The following is a 21,929-nucleotide window of genomic DNA, read 5'->3' on the forward strand; positions in this document are numbered from 1 at the left end:
GCAGTTGTTTTTGAGTGCAAGACATGCAGATGCATGTGTGAGGACCTGAAAGTAGTTGGAAAAGTTCCTAGAAGGCGTCATTTGGTATTGTATTCCCCTCTGGGCTTGGTAAAGTCACAGCAAAGGCTGTAGCTGAGACTGTATAGGGGTTAAATCTGTAACCGGCTCCGGTTTCGTTATTTTGAGGGTTAAAGCTCTGAAAATTGGTGTGCAATACTTTTAATGCTTTAAGACACTGTGGTGAAATTTTGGAAAATTTTGAACAATTCCTTCATATATTTTCACATATTCAGTAATAAAGTGTGCTCTGTTTAAAATTTAAAGAGACAGTAACGGTTTTGTTTTAAAACGGTTTTTGTGCTTTATTGACAAGTTTAAGCCTGTTTAACATGTCTGTGCCTTCAGATAAGCTATGTTCTATATGTATGAAAGCCAATGTGTCTCCCCCTTCAAAATTTTGTGATAATTGTGCCATAGCATCCAAACAAAGTAAGGACAGTACTGCCACAGATAATGAAATTGCCCAAGATGATTCCTCAGATGAAGGGAGTAGACATGGTTCTACATCATCTCCTTCTGTGTCTACGCCAGTTTTGCCCACGCAGGAGGCCCCTAGTACTTCTAGCGCGCCAATGCTTATTACCATGCAACAATTGACGGCTGTAATGGATAACTCCATAGCAAATATTTTATCCAAAATGCCTGCATATCAGAGAAAGCGCGATTGCTCTGTTTTAAACACTGAAGAGCAGGAGGGCGCTGATGATAATTGTTCTGTCATACCCTCACACCAATCCGAAGGGGCCATGAGGGAGGTTTTGTCAGATGGGGAAATTTCAGATTTAGGAAAAAATTCTCAACAGGCTGAACCTGATGTTGCGACATTTAAATTTAAATTAGAACATCTCCGCGCACTGCTTAAGGAGGTGTTATCTACTCTGGATGATTGTGACAACTTGGTCATTCCAGAAAATTATGCAAGATGGACAAGTTCCTAGAGGTTCCGGTGCACCCCGACGCTTTTCCTATACCCAAGCGGGTGGCGGACATAGTGAATAAGGAGTGGGAGAAGCCCGGCATACCTTTTGTTCCCCCTCCTATATTTAAGAAATTATTTCCTATGGTCGACCCCAGAAAAGGACTTATGGCAGACAGTCCCTAAGGCCGAGGGGGCAGTTTCTACTCTAAACAAGCGCACTACAATTCCTATCGAAGATAGTTGTGCTTTCAAAGATCCTATGGATAAAAAATTGGAAGGTTTGCTTAAAAAGATTTTTGTACAGCAAGGTTACCTTCTACAACCCATTTGGTGCATTGTTCCTGTCACTACAGCAGTGGGGTTCTGGTTCGAGGAACTAGAAAAGTCGCTCAGTAGAGAGACTCCATATGAGGAGGTTATGGACAGAGTTCACGCACTTAAGTTGGCTAACTCTTATTTTAGATGCCGCTTTGCAATTAGCTAGATTAGCGGCGAAAAATTCAGGGTTTGCAATTGTGGCGCGCAGAGCGCTTTGGCTAAAGTCTTGGTCAGCGGATGTATCATCCAAGACAAAATTGCTTAACATCCCCTTCAAGGGTAAAACTCTCTTTGGACCAGAATTGAAAGAGATTATCTCAGACATCACTGGGGGAAAGGGCCACGCCCTCCCACAAGATAGGCCTTTCAAGGCCAAGAATAAGTCTAATTTTCGTTCCTTTCGTAATTTCAGGAACGGACCGGCCTCTAATTCTGCATCCTCTAAGCAAGAGGGTAATGCCTCACAGTCCAAACCAGCCTGGAAACCGATGCAAGGCTGGAACAAGGGTAAGCAGACCAAGAAGCCTGCTACCGCTAACAAAACAGCATGAAGGAGTAGCCCCCGATCCGGGACCGGATCTAGTGGGGGGTAGACTCTCTCTCTTTGCTCAGGCCTGCGCAAGAGATGTTCAAGATCCCTGGACGCTAGAAATAGTTTCTCAGGGTTATCTTCTGGAATTCAAGGAACTACCCCCAAGGGGAAGGTTCCACATGTCTCACTTATCCTCAAACCAAATAAAGAGACAGGCGTTCTTACATTGTGTAGAAGACCTGCTAAAGATGGGAGTGATACACCCAGTTCCAATGACAGAACAAGGAATGGGATTTTACTCAAATCTGTTCGTAGTTCCCAAAAAAGAGGGAACCTTCAGACCAATTCTTGATTTAAAGATCCTAAACAAATTTCTCAGGGTACCATTCGAACGATTCTACCCACTATCCAGGAAGGTCAATTTATGACTACCGTGGATCTAAAGGATGCGTACCTACATATTCCTATCCACAAAGAACATCATCAGTTCCTAAGGTTCGCCTTTCTGGACAAACATTACCAGTTTGTGGCCCTCCCATTCGGATTAGCCACTGCTCCAAGGATTTTCACAAAGGTACTCGGGTCCCTTCTAGCGGTTCTAGACCGAGAGGCATTGCAGTAGTACCATACTTGGACGACATTCTAATACAAGCGTCGTCCCTTTCAAAAGCAAAGGCTCATACAGACATCGTTCTGGCCTTTCTCAGATCTCACGGATGGAAGGTGAACATAGAAAAAAGTTCTCTGTCTCCGTCAACAAGAGTTCCCTTCCTGGGAACAATAATAGATTCCTTAGAAATGAGGATCTTTCTGACAGATGTCAGAAAGTCAAAACTTCTAAGCGCTTGTCAAGTTCTTCATTCTGTTCCACGTCCTTCCATAGCTCAGTGCATGGAAGTAGTAGGGTTGATGGTTGTAGCAATGGACATAGTTCCTTTTGCGCGAATTCATCTAAGGGCTGGGGTGCGGTCTGGGAATCCCTGAAAGCTCAGGGACTATGGTCTCAGGAAGAGTCTCTTCTCCCGATAAACATTCTGGAACTAAGAGCGATATTCAATGCTCTCAGGGCTTGGCCTCAGCTTGCAAAGGCCAGATTCATAAGATTCCAATCAGACAACATGACGACTGTTGCGTATATCAATCATCAGGGGGGAACAAGGAGTTCCCTGGCGATGAAAGAAGTAACCAAAATAATACAATGGGCGGAGAATCACTCCTGCCATCTATCTGCGATCCACATCCCAGGTGTGGAAAACTGGGAAGCGGATTATCTGAGTCGTCAGACATTCCATCCGGGGGAGTGGGAACTCCACCGGGAGATTTTTGCCCAGTTGACTCAATTATGGGGCATTCCAGACATGGATCTGATGGCGTCTCGTCAGAACTTCAAGGTTCCTTGCTACGGGTCCAGATCCAGGGATCCCAAGGCGACTCTAGTGGATGCACTAGTAGCGCCTTGGACCTTCAACCTAGCTTATGTGTTCCCACCGTTTCCTCTCATTCCCAGGCTGGTAGCCAGGATCAAACAGGAGAGGGTCTCGGTGATCTTGATAGCTCCTGCGTGGCCATGCAGGACTTGGTATGCTACCTTTGAGACAGGACCTTCTTGTTCAGGGTCCATTCGAACATCTAAATCTGGTCTCCCTCCAGCTGACGGTTTGGAGATTGAACGCTTGATTCTATCAAAGCGTGGGTTTTCAGATTCGGTGATTGATACTCTGGTTCAGGCCAGAAAACCGGTAACTAGAAAGATTTACCATAAAATATGGAAAAGATATATCTGCTGGTGTAAATCCAAGGGATTCCCTTGGAATAAGGTAAAAATTCCTAAGATTCTTTCCTTTCTGCAAGAAGGTTTGGATAAAGGATTATCTGCGAGTTCTCTAAAGGGACAGATTTCTGCTTTATCTGTCTTACTACACAAACGACTGGCAGCTATGCCAGATGTTCAAGCATTTGTTCAGGCTCTGGTTAGGATCAAGCCTGTTTACAGACCTTTGACTCCTCCCTGGAGTTTAAATCTAGTTCTTTCAGTTCTTCAAGGGGTTCCGTTTGAACCTCTACATTCCATAGATATTAAGTTGTTATCTTGGAAAGTTTTGTTTTTGGTTGCTATTTCTTCTGCTAGAAGAGTTTTCAGAGTTATCTGCTCTGCAGTGTTCTCCGCCCTATCTGGTGTTCCATGCAGATAAGGTGGTTTTGCGTACTAAGCCTGGTTTTCTTCCAAAGGTTGTTTCTAACAAAAATATTAACCAGGAGATAGTTGTACCTTCTTTGTGTCCGAATCCAGTTTCAAAGAAGGAACGTTTGTTACACTATTTGGACGTAGTCCGTGCTCTAAAATTCTATTTAGAAGCTACAAAAGATTTCAGACAAACATCTTCTCTTGTCGTCTATTCTGGTAAAAGGAGAGGTCAAAAAGCGACTTCTACCTCTCTTTCCTTTTGGCTTAAAAGCATCATCCGATTGGCTTACGAGACTGCCGGACGGCAGCCTCCTGAAAGAATCACAGCTCACTCCACTAGGGCTGTGGCTTTCACATGGGCCTTCAAGAACGAGGCTTCTGTTGATCAGATATGTAAGGCAGCGACTTGGTCTTCACTGCACAATTTTGCCAAATTTTACAAATTTGATACTTTTGCTTCTTCAGAGGCTATTTTTGGGAGAAAGGTTTTGCAAGCCGTGGTGCCTTCCGTTTAGGTAACCTGATTTGCTTCCTCCCTTCATCCGTGTCCTAAAGCTTTGGTATTGGTTCCCACAAGTAAGGATAACGCCGTGGACCGGACACACCAATGTTGGAGAAAACAGAATTTATGCTTACCTGATAAATTACTTTCTCCAACGGTGTGTCCGGTCCACGGCCCGCCCTGGTTTTTTTAATCAGGTCTGATGAATTATTTTCTCTAACTACAGTCACCACGGTACCATATGGTTTCTCCTATATTTTTCCTCCTGTCCGTCTGTCGAATGACTGGGGTGGGCGGAGCCTAGGAGGGACTATATGGCCAGCTTTGCTGGGACTCCTTGCCATTTCCTGTTGGGGAAGAGATATTCCCACAAGTAAGGATGATGCCGTGGACCGGACACACCGTTGGAGAAAGTAATTTATCAGGTAAGCATAAATTCTGTTTTTCAGATCCTCAGAGAGTTCTTTGCCATGAGGTGCCATGTTGACCTTCCAGTGACCAGTATGAGAGAGTGTGAGAGCGATAACATCAAATTTAACACACCTGCTCCCCATTCCCACCTGAGACCTTGTAACACTAACGAGTCACATGACACCAGCGAGGGAAAATGGCTAATTGGGCCCAATTTGGACATTTCCACTTAGGGGTGTACTCACTTTTGTTGCCAATTGTTTAGACATTAATGGCTGTGTGTTGAGTTATTTTGAGGGGACAGCGAAGTTACACTGTTATACAGGCTGTACACTCACTACTTTACATTGTACCAAAGTGTAATTTCTTCAGTGTTGTCACATGAAAAGATATAAAATATTTACAAAAATTTGAGGGGTATACTCACTTTCGTAGGATACTATACCTGTTCAATAGCAGTCCAACTAAATGATTAATTACTTTTGTTATGTACTTGTGAAAAATGCTGTACTGGGTGTACTAGCTTTGCCCAGTTTTATACTTGACAAATGTTCTCGTATTTGTGTGCGTACAGTCCTCGTAGTTAACCGCACATACTGCACATTACAGTCTGTATAGGTGATCAAATATCTGACATATGAAGATGTGCAATTCATACAGGCTTTTTTCATAAACCAATAGCCAGTTACACTTGACTCAAAAATATCTCCCAATTGCACAAATTCACACGCCCTACAGTCAGCCCTTCCACATCTGTACATTCCTACATGTCTTAACTAATTACTCTGCCTTGTATTTGCTGATCTCAGTCTTGTTGGTGAAACATATTAAATTAGCTATGGGTTTGCCTTTTCTGTAAGAAATAGGAAATTTATGCTTACCTGATAAATTGATTTCTTTTTCGATACGACGAGTCCACGGATTTCATACTTACTTGTGGGATATCCCCTCCGGGTCAGCAGAAGGAGGCAAAGAGCACCACAGCAGAGCTGTATAAATAGCTCCTCCCTTCCCTCCCAATCCAGTCATTCGACCAAAGTTAGGAAGAGAAAGGAAAAGCCAAGGTACAGAGGTGTCTGAAGTTTAACAAAAATATAATAACCTGTCTCAAAAGAACAGGGCGGGCCGTGGACTAGTCGTATCGAAAAAGAAATACATTTATCAGGTAAGCATAAATTTCCTTTTCTTTTTCAAGATACCACAAGTCCACGGATTTCATCCTTGTGGGATACAATACCAAAGCTACAGTACACGGATGAAAAGGGACGGACAAGACAGGGAACCTAAATGGAAGACACCACTGCCTGAAGAACTCTCCTCCCAAAAACAGCCTCAGCTGAGGCAAATGCATCAAATTTGCAAAATTAGGAAAAAGTATGAAGAGAGGACCAAGTTGCAGCCTTGCAAAGCTGTGCAACAGAAGCATCATATTTGAATGCCCATGAGGAAGCCACAGCCCTAGCAAAATGAGCCATAACCCTCTCAGGAGGGTGCTGCCCAGTAGTCTCATATGCGAGACATATGATACTCTTCAGCCACACAGAAAGAGAAGAAGCTGTAGCTTTCAAACTCTTAGTCGCCCGAAGATAAAACTTCATGGCCCGAACCACATCAAAATTGTGAAGAAGTCTCTCCTTCTGGGAAGAAGGATTAGAAAAAAAGGAAGGAACAACAATTTCTTGGGTAACGTTCCTATCCGAAACAACTTTAGGAAGAAAACTGAACTTTGTTCAAAGCACAACCTTATCTTAGTAGAAAATAAGGTATTAAGATTCGCATTGTAGCGCCAAGAGTTCTTAGACTCTTTGCGCAGAAGAAATAGCAACCAGAAAAAGAACTTTCCAAGATAACAACTTGATATCTAAGGAATGCAAAGGCTCAAACGGAGCCCCTTGAAGAACTTTGAACACAGGCCCGATTCTTACCAAGGCCTGACAAAAAGATTGTACATCTGGTACACCTGCTAGACGTTTGTGAAACAAAAAGGATAGAGCCCAAATTCGACCCTTTAGGGAAAAAGCAGATAAGCCCTTCTCCAGACCTTCCTGGAGAAAAGACAAAACTCTAGGAATCCTAATCCTACTCCAAGAGTAGCCCTCGGATTCACACCAATAAAAGTATCTATGCCAAATCTTATGGTAGATCTTTCTAGTTACAGGCTTACGAGCCTGAATCAAGGTCTCTAAGACCGGATCAGAGAACCCACACTTGGATAAAATTAAGCGTTCAATCTCCACGCAGACAGCTGCAGAGAAGCTAGATTTGAATGAAGGAAGGGACCTTGAATGAGAAGGTCCTTCCTCAACGGCAGTCTCCAAGGTGGTAGAGATGCCATCTCTATCAGGTCCGCATACCAAATTCTTCGAGGCCATCCCGGTGCTATAAGTTTCACCGATGCCCTCTCCTGTTTGAGTCGGGCAATTACCTGAGGAAGAAGTGCAAATGGAGGAAACAGGTATGCTAGATTGAAGTTCCAAGGAACTGCCAGAGCATCTATTAATGCCGCCTGGGGGTCCCTGGATCTCGACCCGTATCTCGGAAGTTTGGCATTCATTCGAGACAGGTATGTAACAACTTTGATTTCCTGACCTCTGTCAGAAATTTTTTTATCGACAGGGAATCTATTATGGTCCCTAGAAAGGTTACTCTTGTACTTGGAAACAATGAGCTTTGTTCCAGATTTATCTTCCACCCCTGAGTACACAGGAAGGATAACACCAGGTTGGAATGGGATCTGGCTAGTTGAAATAATGGCGCTTGAATTAGAATGTCGACCAGATATGGCGCCACTCCAATGCCCTGCGGTGGAAGAACCGCCAGAAGAGATCCCAGCACCTTTTTAAATATTCTTGGAGCAGTGGCCAGGCCAAGAGGTAACGCCACACACTGAAAGTAAGAATGCAAACCTTAGAAATTGGAAATGGTCCCTGTGAATGGGAACATGTAGGCATGCGTCCTTTAGGTCCACTGTGGTCATGAACTGACCCTCTTGAAGCAGTGGTAGCAGGGAACGTACAGATTCCATCTTGAGAGACGGAACTCCTAGAAATTTGTGCAAACCCTTGAGGTCTAAGATCGGTCTGAAGGTTCCCCTTCTTTTTTGAAACCACAAACAGATTTGAGAAAAGACCCTGACCCCATTCCTGTGCTGGAACGGGAACGATCACTCCCATGAAAAGAAGTCCTCTATTATTATCTGGGCTGTAGATAATCTTGAAGGCAGGAACCTGCAGATAGGGGAAAATTTTTGAATTCCAATTTGTACCCCTGGGACACTATTTCTAAAGCCCTGGGATCCTGAACATCACGTACCCAAACCTGAACAAAAAGGGATAGTCTGCCCCCTACCAGATCCTTTTGGCCTCGGATCGGGGGCATGCCCTTCACGCTGACTTAGTCCCAATTTCAGGCTTCTTGGTTTGCCTGGGCTTCCAAGAAGGGTTGGGCCTCCATGCAGGCTTTGCAGTGTTAATGCCCACTATGCTACGGAAGTATCCCGAGATATCAGAAAGGATCTCCTTCAGAGCAGAACCGAACAAGGTCTTACCCTTGTAAGAAATAGTAAAGAGCTTAGTCTTAGAAGACACATCCGCAGACCAAGGCTTTAACCATAAGGTCCCGCGGGCCAGGAACGAAAAAACCCAAACTCTTAGTTGCCAGCTTAAAGACCTGCAAAGAAGCGTCTGTAATAAAGGCATTAGCGTTTCATAGCTATTATCTGTTCTAGTATCTTCTTCAAAGGAGTCCAATTGAAACAACTCAGATAGATTGTCAAATCAGTATGCCACTGCACCCGTGACGGTAATTTAAATCACCCGTAAGGTTCTCAAAGCGCTGTCAATATTATTAAAATGGCCAGCCAGCACCTGGATGCGATCAACCACCTTTGAGCTGCAAAGCCACATGACCACTGAAATCGAACCTGTAACCCTTGGGTTGCTACAGAGTTAAGCCCTAGTGTCTTAGCATGTGTCGAGCTTCTATATTAACTTGCAGAAACAACAAGAGTGTAATATTGAAATCCTCTTATTTCTGCAACATAAATTATTCAAGTATTATGTTAACCGTGCTGGAAATAGATATTGCTATGTACATTAAAGCAACCCAGGCTTGTGCTGCAAGGAACCGCAGAGCACTGCATGTGGAAGAAAGGAAAATCTTTATTGCATGTGTACACTTGTGCCCTATTAAGTACCAAGCTGTATTATACCATAAACAGCAGAATGTATTAAATAAAAGGGACCCCACAAAAAAACGGTACTGTCTCTAACTGAAAAAAGGAACGACATTGTAAATGTAACTTCGTTCCATTCGCAGTCATAATGAATGAAAGAAAACACTACTGACTCTTTAATTAGTAGAGACACCCCATATATGTTTAACCATTACAGTAAAAATGAAAACAATGGAGTAGGGCTGTTGATCTGTGTAACTACAACCGGAGGATACAGAAAACAGCATGTAAACTTTACACTACGATTGCAAAGAAAGCATTCAAGTATTATGCCGATAACCCATGTGTCAGCTAAAGTAAGACTGACCGTAAGGGTATGCAATACACCCCAGCTAATAGCCCATCAGTGCACAAAGCGTTCCTGAAACGGCATAAAAAGGGCGCGTAAAACTTTCAGAAGGATAGCCTAGCCTAAGAATTGTACTCTTTACAATACTATGACCCCCTTAAAAACAGTCCTCCAGATCGGCCAGTTATAATACCGATATCTGGAGTGGGGAGTTTCCATAACATAACCAGCAGCTATCACCCGGGTTGCCTATTAGATAATACCACTATCGGGAGATAAATAACACTGTTGAGACCCAGCCCCTGTGTATGTGAAACAGTCCCAACACAATCAAAGCCCTGTCTAATGCCTCAGCTCTTGAAAAGTGACTGTAAGAAGTGCAGTACTCACTTTCTTCTGCATGGGTTGTGTCCCCAGAAATAAGAAAGTTAGCACTTACCTGGAATGCTGCAACAGCATTAGTCCAGCAGGTTTTCAGAGGACTTCTCCCTCCCATAGCCCTGTGGACAAAGATCAGCCTGAGTTTAAAGTGCTAAGGCTATCTGTATTTAGGGCAGCAAATAGGTATAGGAGGCGCAGTGAGAATTATGTCCCACCAGTTCCTATTGCTTTAAAGCCACCAAATGCTTCTCTTTTTACTGAAGAGACTGATCTGGTCTAGGCTACACCCCAGCACAAAGTAGAACTCAGAGGCACTACTTGAAAAATAATAAACTCTTGATTGAAGAATCTAAACTAACACCTCACTTTACCTCTTCCTATCACTAACACAGGCAAAGAGAATGACTGGATTGGGAGGGAAAGGAGGAGCTATTTATACAGCTCTGCTGTGGTGCTCTTTGCCTCCTCCTGCTGACCAGGAGGCGATATCCCACAAGTAAGGATGAAATCCGTGGACTCGTCATATTTTGAAAAAGAAATCTATATCCTTTCTCCATTAGTGGAACCAACCTGTCATCAGCTGATAACATAGGGAGGTCTTTCTTTATCATCTTATAAATGAAAGGAAATTGTGCGTTTTTTGCTATTTTTATATACGTCTGACACCGTTCCTAAAATCCACTAAAAGAAAAAACTAACCACAGAAAAACACATGGGTGGGGTCTTGTGGACTCTCACCACCATGAAAGAAACAAAATTATCAGGCAAGTATAAATTATACAGATGCACATTTTTCAACCACCTTCAGCAGAGGCAAAGTAAAGACTGAGGTATGTGTGAGGTGGTAGGGGTTTTCTAGAGCGCTTGGGGTTTGGGACTCTTTGCCTCATTCAAGTGGTAGCGAAGGGTAATACCCATGAGTAAAGGATTGTGGACTCTTACCATCTGTATAAAAGAAATAAAAAATTCTGTCACTGTAAACTAAATTAATAAACACAAAATAAAGCAGCTACAATATACATTACAGTACCCTCACATCTAAGATAAATAAAAATACCAAAAACTACTTCATAGATATTTAGGAACATAAACTCAAAACAAATAAAAGAAAAGGATATTAATGAAATAATAGTATAGAATTTTAGGGTTTTTCAGATTTACAAGTGGTGTCACAAAGAACACTTAGGATAAACCCAGGAGACATATACATACATTATATATATATATATATATATATATATATATATATATATATATATATATATATATATATATATATATATATATATATATATATATATATAAATGAAATTCTTCAAAATTGTAAAAACATTTAGAGTAAATTTAAACATTAAGAATAAAAGAGCAGACAAAGAATCCTAAAAAAACATAATTAAAAATGTAAAAGTTACTCATATTCAGTATATATATATATATATATATTTTTTTTTTTTTAAGGAAAAAAACGTAACTGCTAAACTCCAATTTGGTGCTATATAAGTCACTACATAAAGCGATAGAAAAGTCAAAATTAAACTTGCATAATTCAAATAGAGTATGTAATTTTAAGACACTTGATTTAACTTTTCCAATTAACTTTGTTTTCTTGGTATCCTTTGTTGAAAAATATGTACACAATCCTGCACACATTTGTCTTGTCATTTCAGCTAGCTCCCTGTAGTACATTGCTACTCTGGAGCTGACTTTATGGAACCTTTTGAGTTAAACACACTTAGACAGGCAATGCTGCAATAATAAAATGTTCTAACATATTAGAGCATTTCCTTTTTTGCACTTATATCCCTTTAATGAAAAATATAACCTGTATGGGATCTGTCAGTTTCAAACACAAAACTGCAGCTAGACACAGTGCCTAAAATATTTTATCCTTAGGTTATCATAAAATGTCAAAAAATGTTAATTGCTGGTCCTGCCTAGCTGCATAATCATTCTGGAATGGACATTACCACAAAGATAACATTGTGAGAACTACATAGCCAAGACCAGCACTGAAGAATGAGATATTGTACAGCTAATTCCAGCAGTATATTGAAGGATGGTGGGACATTTAATTAGTCACCATTTTATTTAGCAGGTGTCTAATTTTTTTTGTGAAACAATGCAAGTTTTTAAGAAAATAAACCTTTGCTATGAGTTTGTGGGTCTGAAAGACACTGTATTGGAGAGGTGCATTAGTGGATGTGGAGGTATTTTAGGATTCTCTGATAGCTGGTTGGAGTAAAAAGAGACAGAAAACAAACAACCACCACATTATTAAGTACCACTAACCATGGATACAACTGGCTCCAATAATTGATCTCCTGGAACATCCACCCATGTCATTGGGGTGGCATTTGGATCACCAGGGGAGCACGGAGTATAAAGATCATCCCTAATAACATTCGGATCACCTGGCGATTTCCCTCTGACCTAGGATAAACATTTAGTAACAGAAAATAGAGATCAATTTTAGGTGTTGAATGACTTTACATGCTGTTGTATACGATAGGAAGTAAGGGAGATAAGGGTTATTGTGTCTCAAAAACCATTCAGTGTACATGCAAACAAGAACAACCAGTATGTCTAAAAATGGCTAAAAAGGGACAATGTAATCAGCAAAGATAATAAAAATAGCACTGCAAAGTACATAACCGTTGTACAAAAAAAAAAAAAAAAGTCTAAAATGAATAAATATGTATTTGGAAGTGTGAAAATACCTACCCCTTTTCCACATCAACAAAGGTTAAAAGGGACTCTTACAACTTTAACAAAGGTTCCTGTTTGTTGCTTTATATTAAGATAGACCTAAATTGAATCTCTCTGAAACAGTCATGAACATACGCATGTTACAAATACCATCAAGAAAGCAAATGGGTGAAAGCACTCAGTCTATCAGAAAAAGCACCAACTTTGTGATATTGGAGATTTCTGGACACAATCCATCTCACAACACACGAAAATACTCATGCATAACAAGCACCCGCATTTCTGATCCAGTTAAAATGACACTTCTAGTTTTCCATCCTTCTTATTGGGTTGCTTACCAACCCCAGACTGAAAGCACCACAATTCCATTTCTGTCTCCTAGAAAAGCCCTCTCATATTTAACCAAACAAGAGTCCGTTATAGCACAATTACTAAAAAAAAAAAAAATTACAAGTTTACAATTTGTCATCGATATAGGGCGTAATTGCCCAAACCCACATTTGCGTTTCCTTAATGTGAATGGGGGTTTCGGCAATTACGCCCTATGATATGAATGACAAATTGTGAACTTCTATAATAATATTTACATTTAATTTTTTTAGGTGGCCAAGTACGGGGATACCCAGCACTTAAATAATTGGTGCATTTATACAGCAAAAGTGTCCATTCCCATTTGGCCCTTCAGGGGTTAGTAAAGTCACCTATTAAGTTGTGAATAGGGATCTTTTGCCATCGCTGTACATGCACCAATGGGGTTAATTACTCTATTTTTTTACTGGCCTCATTTTTTTTTGCTTAGTAGTTATCTTGTTTCCCAATTAAAAACGAAATTTATGCTTACCTGATAAATGTATTTCTTTCTTGACACGGTGAGTCCACGGATCATCTAATTACTATTGGGAATATCACTCCTGCCCAGCAGGAGGCGGCAAAGAGAACCATAGCAAAGCTGTTAAATATCACCCCCCTTCCTTTCCACCCCAGTCATTCGACCGAAGAGGAAAGAAAGGAAGCAACAAGGTTCAGAGGTGCCTGAGGTTTATAACGTAACAAAAAACCTTTCTTAAAAAACAGGGCGGGCCGTGGACTCACCGTGTCAAGAGAGAAAGAAATTGATCCACGGATCATCAAATTACTATTGGAAATCAATACCCAAGCTAGAGGACACAGATGATAATGGAGGGACAAGACAGGGAACCTAAACAGAAGGCACCACTGCTTGAAGAACCTTTCTCCCAAAGGAAGCCTCAGCCAAGGCAAAAGTATCAAATTTATAGAATTTGGGTGTAGAGAGGATCAAGTTGCAGCCTTGCAAACCTGTTCCCCAGAAGCTTCCTTTTTGAATACCAAGGAAGAGGAAACAGCCCTCGTAGAATGAGCCGTAACTCTCTCAGAAGGCTGCTGTCCAGCAGTTTTATAGGCCAAGCGAATGATACTCTTCAGCCACAAGGAAAGAGAAGTAGCCGTAGCTTTCTGCCCCTTACATTTTCCAGAAAACCACAAACAGAGCAAAAGACTGGCGAAAATCCTTAGTCGCCTGTAAATAGAATTTCCGAGCACGCACCACGTATAGGTTGTGCAGCAGATGTTCCTTATGAGAAGAAGAGTTAGGACATAAAGTAGGAACAACAATCTCCTGATTAATGTTCCGATCTCAAACCACTTTAGGGAGGAACCCTAACTTAGTACGCAAAACTAACTTATCCGAATGAAAAATAAGGTAAGGAGACTCATACTGTAATGCCGAGAGCTCTGAAACTCTACGAGCAGATGAAATAGCAACAAGAAACAAAACCTTCCAAGATAACAATTTAATATCTAAGGAATGCATAGGCTCAAACGGAGTCTGCTGAAGAACTTTAACAAGGTTAAGACTCCAGGGGAGGAGTAACCGGCTTAAACACAGGCCTGATCCTGACCAAGGCCTGACAGAACGATTGCATTTCTGGTACATCCGCCAGACGTTTATGTAACAAAATAGACAAGGCAGATATTTGACCCTTCAAATAACTTGCCGATAAACCCTTCTCCAAACCTCTTGGAGAAAAGACAAAATTCTAGGAATCCGAAACTCTACTCCAAGAGTAGCCTCTGGATTTACACCAATGCAGATATTTATGTCATATCTTATGGTAAATCTTTCTAGTCACAGGCTTACAAGCCTGAATCATGATCTCAAAAACCACGCTTAGATAAAATTAAGCGTTCAATCTCCAAGAAGTCAGCTTCAGAGAAACTAGATTTGGATGAAGAAGGGCTCTTGAAGTAGAAGGTCATTTCTCAATGGAAGTCTCCAAGGTGGAAGAGATGACATCTCCACTAGGTCTGCATACCAGATCCTGCGAGGCCACGCCGGTGCGATGAGGATCACCGACGCCCTCTCGTGTTTGATTCAAGCAATGACCTGAGGAAGGAGAGCGAATGGGAGAAATAGGTATGCAAGACTGAAATTCCAAGGTACTGCCAGAGCGTCTATCAGTACAGCCTAAGGATTCCTTTGACCTCGCCGCATACCTCGGAGTTTGGCATTCTGCCGAGATGCCATGAGATCCAGTTCAAACTGTCCCCATCTGTGAATCAAGCTTGAAAACACTTCTGGATAGCGTTCCCACTCCCCCGGGTGAAAGATCTGTCTGCTCAGAAAATCTGCTTCCCAATTGTCCACTCCTGGAATGTGGATCGCAGAGAGAGAGAGCAGTTGTGGGTCTCCGCCCACTGAATAATCTTGGCTACCTCTGTCATGGCCAAGGAACTCAGAGTTCCCCCTTGATGGTTGATGTAAGCCACTGAAGTTATGTTGTCCGACTGAAACCTGATAAACCGTGCAAAAGCAAACTGAGGCCAGGCGAGCATTGAAGATTGCTCTCAGTTAAAGAATGTCCCCTGAGCCCAGACTGCTCCCCATCCCAACAACCACCAAAGAAGAGAATGCCTTGTCTCCTGATTCAGATGTAATCGCGGAGACAGATCCGCATAATCTCCGTTCCACAGCTTGAGCATGCATAACTGCAGAGGTCTGAGGTGGAAACGGGCAAACGCAATGATGTCCATGGCAGCTACCATCAGACCGATTACCTCCATACATTGAGCCACTGATGACCGACGAGAGGACTGAAGCGTCAGACAATTATCGAAAATCTTTGAATTCCTGACTTCTGACAGAAAAAATTTCATTGATAGGGAATCTATTATGGTTCCCAAGAAAACTACCCTTGTAGTTGGAATTAAGGAACTCTTTTCCAAATTCACCTTCCATCCGTGAGATTGCAGGGAGGATAACAGCATCTCCGTGTGGGAGTTTGCTTGTTGAAAGGATGGCGCCTGAACCAAGATGTCGTCCAGATAAGGAGCCACTGCAAAACCCGCAACTGGAGCAACGCCAACAGGGATCCCAGAACCTTTGAAAAAATCCTGGGAGCTGTGGCAAGGCCAAATGGAAGAGCCACAAACTGGAAGTGTTTGTCTAGGAATGCGAACCTCATAAACCTGTGATGATCCCTGTGGATGGGAACATGTAGGTACGCGTCCTTTAAATCTAGCGTTGGCATAAATTGACCCTCTTGAACCAAGGGAAGAATGGAACAAATAGTTTTCATCTTGAAGGACGGTACTCTGAGGAACTTGTTTAGACTTTTGAGATCTAAAATTGGTCTGAAAGTTCCCTCTTTTTTGGGAACCACGAACAGATTGGAGTAAAATCCCAGACCTTGTTCCTGCATTGGAACAGGAACTAATCACCCAGGTCGGAAAGGTCCCAAACACAGTGTAAGAACGCCTCTCTTTTTATCTGGTCTACAGAAAATCTTGAAAGCAGAAACCTACCCCTGGGAGGAAAGGTCTTGAACTCTAGTTTGTATCCCTGAGACACGATGTCCACCGCCCAGGGATCCTGAACATCCCGAACTCAAGCCTGAGCGAAGAAAAAGTCTGCCCCCCACAAGATCCGGTCCCGGATCGGGGGCAGGCCCTTCATGCTGACTGAGTCATTAGCGGGTTTCTTACATTGCTTTCCCTTGTTCCAAGACTGGTTAGGCCTCCAGGAAGGCTTGGACTGTTCCTGCTTGGTAGAGGAAGGCTTAACTTTGAAGTTTCGAAAGGAACGAAAATTACCCTGACGTCCCTTCTGCTTATTCCTCTTATCCTGAGGGAGGAAATTACCCTTTCCTCCCGTAATGTAAGAAATAATTTCCGCCAATCCCGGACCAAACAAGGTCTAACCCTTGTAAGGGACCGCCAAAAGCTTAGACGACACATCCGCAGACCAGGATTTCAACCATAAGGCTCTGCGGGCCAGTACGGCAAACCCAGAAATGTTTGCTCCCAGCTTCATAACTTGTAGGGAAGCATCTGTAATAAAAGAATTGGCCAACTTAAGGGCCTTGATCCTATCCCGGATCTCTCTTCAATAGGAGTGTCTGTCTGAATAGAATCAAACAAACGCATCAAACCAGTATGCCGCAGCACTAGTAATGGTAGCAATACACACGGCAGGTTGCCATTGTAAGCCCTGGTGTACATACAACTTTTTAAACAACCCCTCCAACTTCTTATCCATAGGATCTTTGAAAGAACAGTTATCCTCTATGGGAATAGTGGTTATCTTAGCTAAGGTGGAAATTGCCCCTTCTACCTTGGAGACCGTCTGCCAAGACTCCTTGATAGAGTTAGCAATAGGAAACATCTTCTTAAAAATAGGGGATGGAGAAAAAGGGATACCCGGTCTCTCCCATTCCCTAACGATAATCTCTGTAGCCCAATCTGGTACGGGAAAAACCTCCACCATGGAAGGTAGATCAAAATACTTGTTAAGTTTACTAGACTTCTTAGGGTTGACTACGACAGTAGTGTCGGAGTCGTCCAAGGTAGCCAAAACCTCCTTAAAGGGACACTGAACCCAAATTTTTTCTTTTGTGATTCAGAGCATGCAAATATCATTTTTTCTTCATTCTCTTGCTATCTTTATTTAAAAAAAGAAGGCATTTAAGCTTTTTTTTGGTTTAGACTCTGGACAGCACTTTTTTATTGGTGGATTAAATTAATTTATCCACCAATCAGCAAGGAAAAACCAGGTTGTTCACCAAAAATGGGCCGGAATCTAAACTTACATTCTTGCATTTCAAATAAAGATACCAAGAGAATGAAGAAAATTTGATAAAATTAGTAAATTAGAAAGCTGCTTAAAATTTCATGCTCTATCTGAATCACAAAAGAAAAAAAATTGGGATCAGTGTCTTTAAGTAGTAAACGGAGGTGTTCCAGCTTAAACCAGAAGGATACAACTTCAGTATCAGAAGAAGGAACTACACTGTCTGAGATTTCACCCTCAGATGCTACCAAAGTATCCTCCCTCCTCAGATTTCTTGGAGGGAACATTCGGAATAGCCACAACTGTGTCAGAAACCTTACACACCGATTCTTTATATTTCCTCTTGCGCTTTCCCTGCAGCATGGGAAAAGCAGATAACGCATCAGATTCCGCAGAATACATGAGAAAAGCAATGTCTTGCAAGGTCACTCCAGGCAGAGCTTGAGAGGAAGGGCACTGTATTTGTGGACGATAGTATTTGGGACACCTGAGGAGAAAGCTGCGGCATATCTTGAACATTGTCAGAAGACTCCTGCATCCTTCCTAGACAATGTTGGCTCAGAATCAAAAAGTCTATCCTTATAATTTAATGTTCTCTCAATACATGAGGAACAAAAAAGTATTGGTGGTTCAACATTAGCATCGAAACATAAAGTACATGTATAATCTTGCAAAGCCTCCTGGGTCCATCTTTACCCAGAATTAAAAATAAAAGCACTAAATTTTTAATCACAAGATCACACACACAAAAAAAAGTTACCGTTTCTTTAAATATAAAAAAAGGAAACTGCTTTATTTTTACAGCAAAAACTTTAGTCTACTGTTGAAGCAAAAATACTTTAATAAACCCGGACAGCCTCTACACCTCCGCTTTTAGCTCTTGCTGAGGTGCCTACCTGCCCTGCTGGAAAAACTGGAGCCAATAGATCTCAGATGGATTCCAGGCTCAAACTGGAGCGTTATACACAAGGTCCGTCACTAGTAAGACACAGGACTGTAACAGCAGTGAAATTTCTCCCCTCCGTACACAGGAAGAAAAGAAAAGAGCGAGAAAAGGAACATTTTCAGTGCGTCAGCTAGCTCCGCCCATCGTGAGCGTAATGAACTAATCTCCCGCCGGGAGCAAGTAAAAACTACCACCATAAAAAGTGAGCCCATCTCCTCGTCCCCAGTGCCTGCACCACTGCCTAAAATAAGCCTTTTAACTCGCTATGAGCCATATTCAGTGTCCCATTAAAATGAATAGTAAAGTGCCATCTTTTTCCTGAAGCAGCCCCAGAAAAAATAAAAATAGCACTTACCTTAATAAAGTCTGCCTGGCAGCAAGGCAGCTCACTAGGTTTGAGAGGTCTTCTCCCTCACATGGACCTGTGGAAAAAGAGATAAAGACTGAGTAATCGTACTCAGGCTTTCAGTATTAGGGAAGCATTAACTACATAGGAGGCGCAGTGAGGATTGTACCCCACAAGTTCCCATTGCTTAAAAGCCACCACTGCTCTACTGAAGAGACTGATGTGGACTACGGCTACACCCTAGTAGAAGAACAGCACAAACTTGTACTGTTTAAAAATAATAAAATCTTGATTGAAGAATCTTCCAGACACCTAAACTTTACCACTTCCTTGCTCTAACGTAGGCAAAGAGAATGACTGGGGTGGGAAGGAAGGGAGGTGATATTTAACAGTGTGGTGCTCTTTGCCGCCTCCTGCTGGGCAGGAGTGATATTCCCAATAGTAATTAGATGATCTGTGGACTCACCGTGTCATTAGAAAGAAATATATATTTTATCCGGCACTGTCCGTAGAAGATTAAATGGTTAAAATAATCCGGGAAATACCAATTTCCCAAATATTTTTTTTGGCTTCCCGATATAGGTCAGGGAATCATTGTGTTAGCTAATAACAAAATTACTGCCAGCTACTTACCACATAATGTAACACTATGAGCACAGTGCCTATTATACAGTTGCTGTAACTCACTGTTTCTCCACTGACAGTTTTAATTTTTTTACCTCTGTAACTTACGGACCACTGCCATGGTCTCAGTAAACACCTACCAAGAGATGGCCACAGATCTACTCTTGCATAAAAACGATACAGAGACATGCGCTTCAAGTACATCTTAATAAAGATTTACACTGTCTTCCACCGTAGCGCGTGGAAAGGCATAAGAACTGAAAAACTTGGGGACACAATTTTTTTAGCTATTGTATTATTTCTTAGTGTCCCTTAAAGTGAAGGCAAACATTAGTGAATGAAAGCCCGTTTTTTAAAAATACTATTAAAAACAGGGGCACTTTCATTCATCAAAGTTTACAATGCAGCCGTTTTGTTAAAAAAAAAAATTACCTTTTTTTCTTTTCACTGCTACAGCAGCTTCCCCCACCTAGAGATCCTATATTCACACATCAGCAATGACTAATCCTGCTTCCTCCAATCATGGCCTCAGGCAATGACTACCCTGGGGGGAAAGCCGTGATTGGAGGAATCAGGATTAGTTGTTGCCGACGTGTGAATAGAGGATCTCTAGGTAGGGGTAGCTGCTCTAGCTGTGAAAAGAAAAAAAAGGTAATTTTTTTAACAAAACTGCTGCTTTGTAAACTTTGATGAATAAAAGTGCCCCTGTTTTTAATAATGTTTTTAAAAAACTGGCTTTCATTCATCAAAGTTTACCTTCACTTTAAAGCAATCTTTTTACAAAATTGTTGGAATTAACTCAAAAAATAAATAAATCTAACTTAAGACTGGTTTGTTTTTAAAATCCTAAATAAATGACATCCCACTAAGTGAATAACAAAATTACCTTTTTGAAGTGAGTGGCACACTGAACTTTCCGAACTGGTTGCATTAAGGCATCCCGTACAATAATACTAATGTCAGCACCAGAATATCCATTGGTCCTCTTTCCAAGTTCTCGATAGTCTGCTTCAGATACGCTGTTAGGTGTTGTCCCAAGATGGAGCTTAAACATATCAGTTCGTGCATGCTCTTCAGGCAGAGGAATGTAAATACGTTTTTCAAACCTTGCAAGAAAAAAGAATGGAATTTTTAGACAAAACAAAATACAACTAAAATGAACTGTAAAAAGAAATACCATATTTTAGATTGTGAGTTAAATAACAACAAGTTAATAGACCAAAAAAAGAGGAACTGTGTTGTAGAACAAATCTTGCCTCAAACTTGTTTTATAAAGGGATAGGATGGGGTTTGTTATCAAACCAAACTACACTAAAATATTATAACTAAGGACCAGCATGCATCTAAAATAAACATAATGCTAAAGTATGCATGTAATAATGCTCATACCTACCAAAGAAATGATGGAGTTACTTTTAGGACATATAGTCTAGCAATCTGATTAAACAGTTACTTAGTAATATAACAGACAGAGATACAAAAGAACAAAATATAACTGCACACTGTTTTGAAATACCTCCTTCGGATAGCAGAGTCCAACACCCATGGAATATTTGTGGCTCCCAGAACTAATATGCCTTCATTATCCACACCGACTCCTACAAAAGATAAAAATATTCAAAATGTTAAGAAATAGAAATTACTTGCGACTGTATTTCACATGCACCTAAATGAAACAAATAACTAATTTAGAATAATAAAGGTGCTGGACATCTAATATTTGGGCCCAAGTACCATCAGAAACTTTTTTTTTTTTAAATCTAACAAATCTGAGTTCGTATGGAAATGACCTAAACCCCAAAAACATGCGCTGCTCAGGTAACTTAAAGGCACAGTATACACCAATGTTCATATAACTGCATGTAATAGACACTACTATAAAGAATAAGATACTGATATAAAAATCCAGTATAAAACGGTTTAAAAACTTGCTTAGAAGCTCTCAGTTTAGCTCTGTTACAAAGGTAGTTGGAAAGCCAACTGCAAGTGGGAAATAAGACACTCCCCCTTCTTTTGCATTTGAAAAGATCCTTTACACAAACAGGAGCAAGCTGGAGTAGGTATCTGATGGCATTCTCCTAAAACTTTGGGGCTTGGTTAGGAGTCTGAAAATCAGAGCAATGTTATTTAAAAATAAGCAAAACTATACATATAAAAAAAATAATTAAAAAAAAACTCTTTATGGGCTATATAAATAGATAATCTACAAAACGTATGTGTGTGTGTATATATATATATATATATATATATATATATATATATATATATATATATATATATATATATATATATAGCGCCTTTCAACTTGAGGTGTGATTAGGAGACTGTCATCTCTTTAAAAAAAGGGATATGAAAAAACTAATATATACGTTGAATGCGCCAACCTAATA

At 41.1% G+C, this 21,929-nt stretch overlaps 1 protein-coding gene across 1 annotated transcript in view; it reads right to left on the reverse strand.

Annotated features, from left to right (window-relative positions):
• VPS4B (vacuolar protein sorting 4 homolog B) overlaps positions 1-21,929 on the reverse strand; it is a 122,764-nt gene that overhangs the window by 22,050 nt on the left and 78,785 nt on the right. The window contains exons 8-10 of the mRNA XM_053714644.1: positions 21,056-21,137; positions 20,426-20,645; positions 12,121-12,261 (exon numbers count right to left, since the gene is read on the reverse strand). Coding sequence (XP_053570619.1) covers positions 12,121-12,261; positions 20,426-20,645; positions 21,056-21,137 — 443 coding nt within the window. The remainder of the gene's footprint in view (positions 1-12,120; positions 12,262-20,425; positions 20,646-21,055; positions 21,138-21,929) is intronic.

The sequence above is a fragment of the Bombina bombina genome, chromosome 5 (assembly GCF_027579735.1).
Source record: "Bombina bombina isolate aBomBom1 chromosome 5, aBomBom1.pri, whole genome shotgun sequence".
In the NCBI taxonomy this organism is placed as follows: Eukaryota; Metazoa; Chordata; class Amphibia; order Anura; family Bombinatoridae; genus Bombina; species Bombina bombina.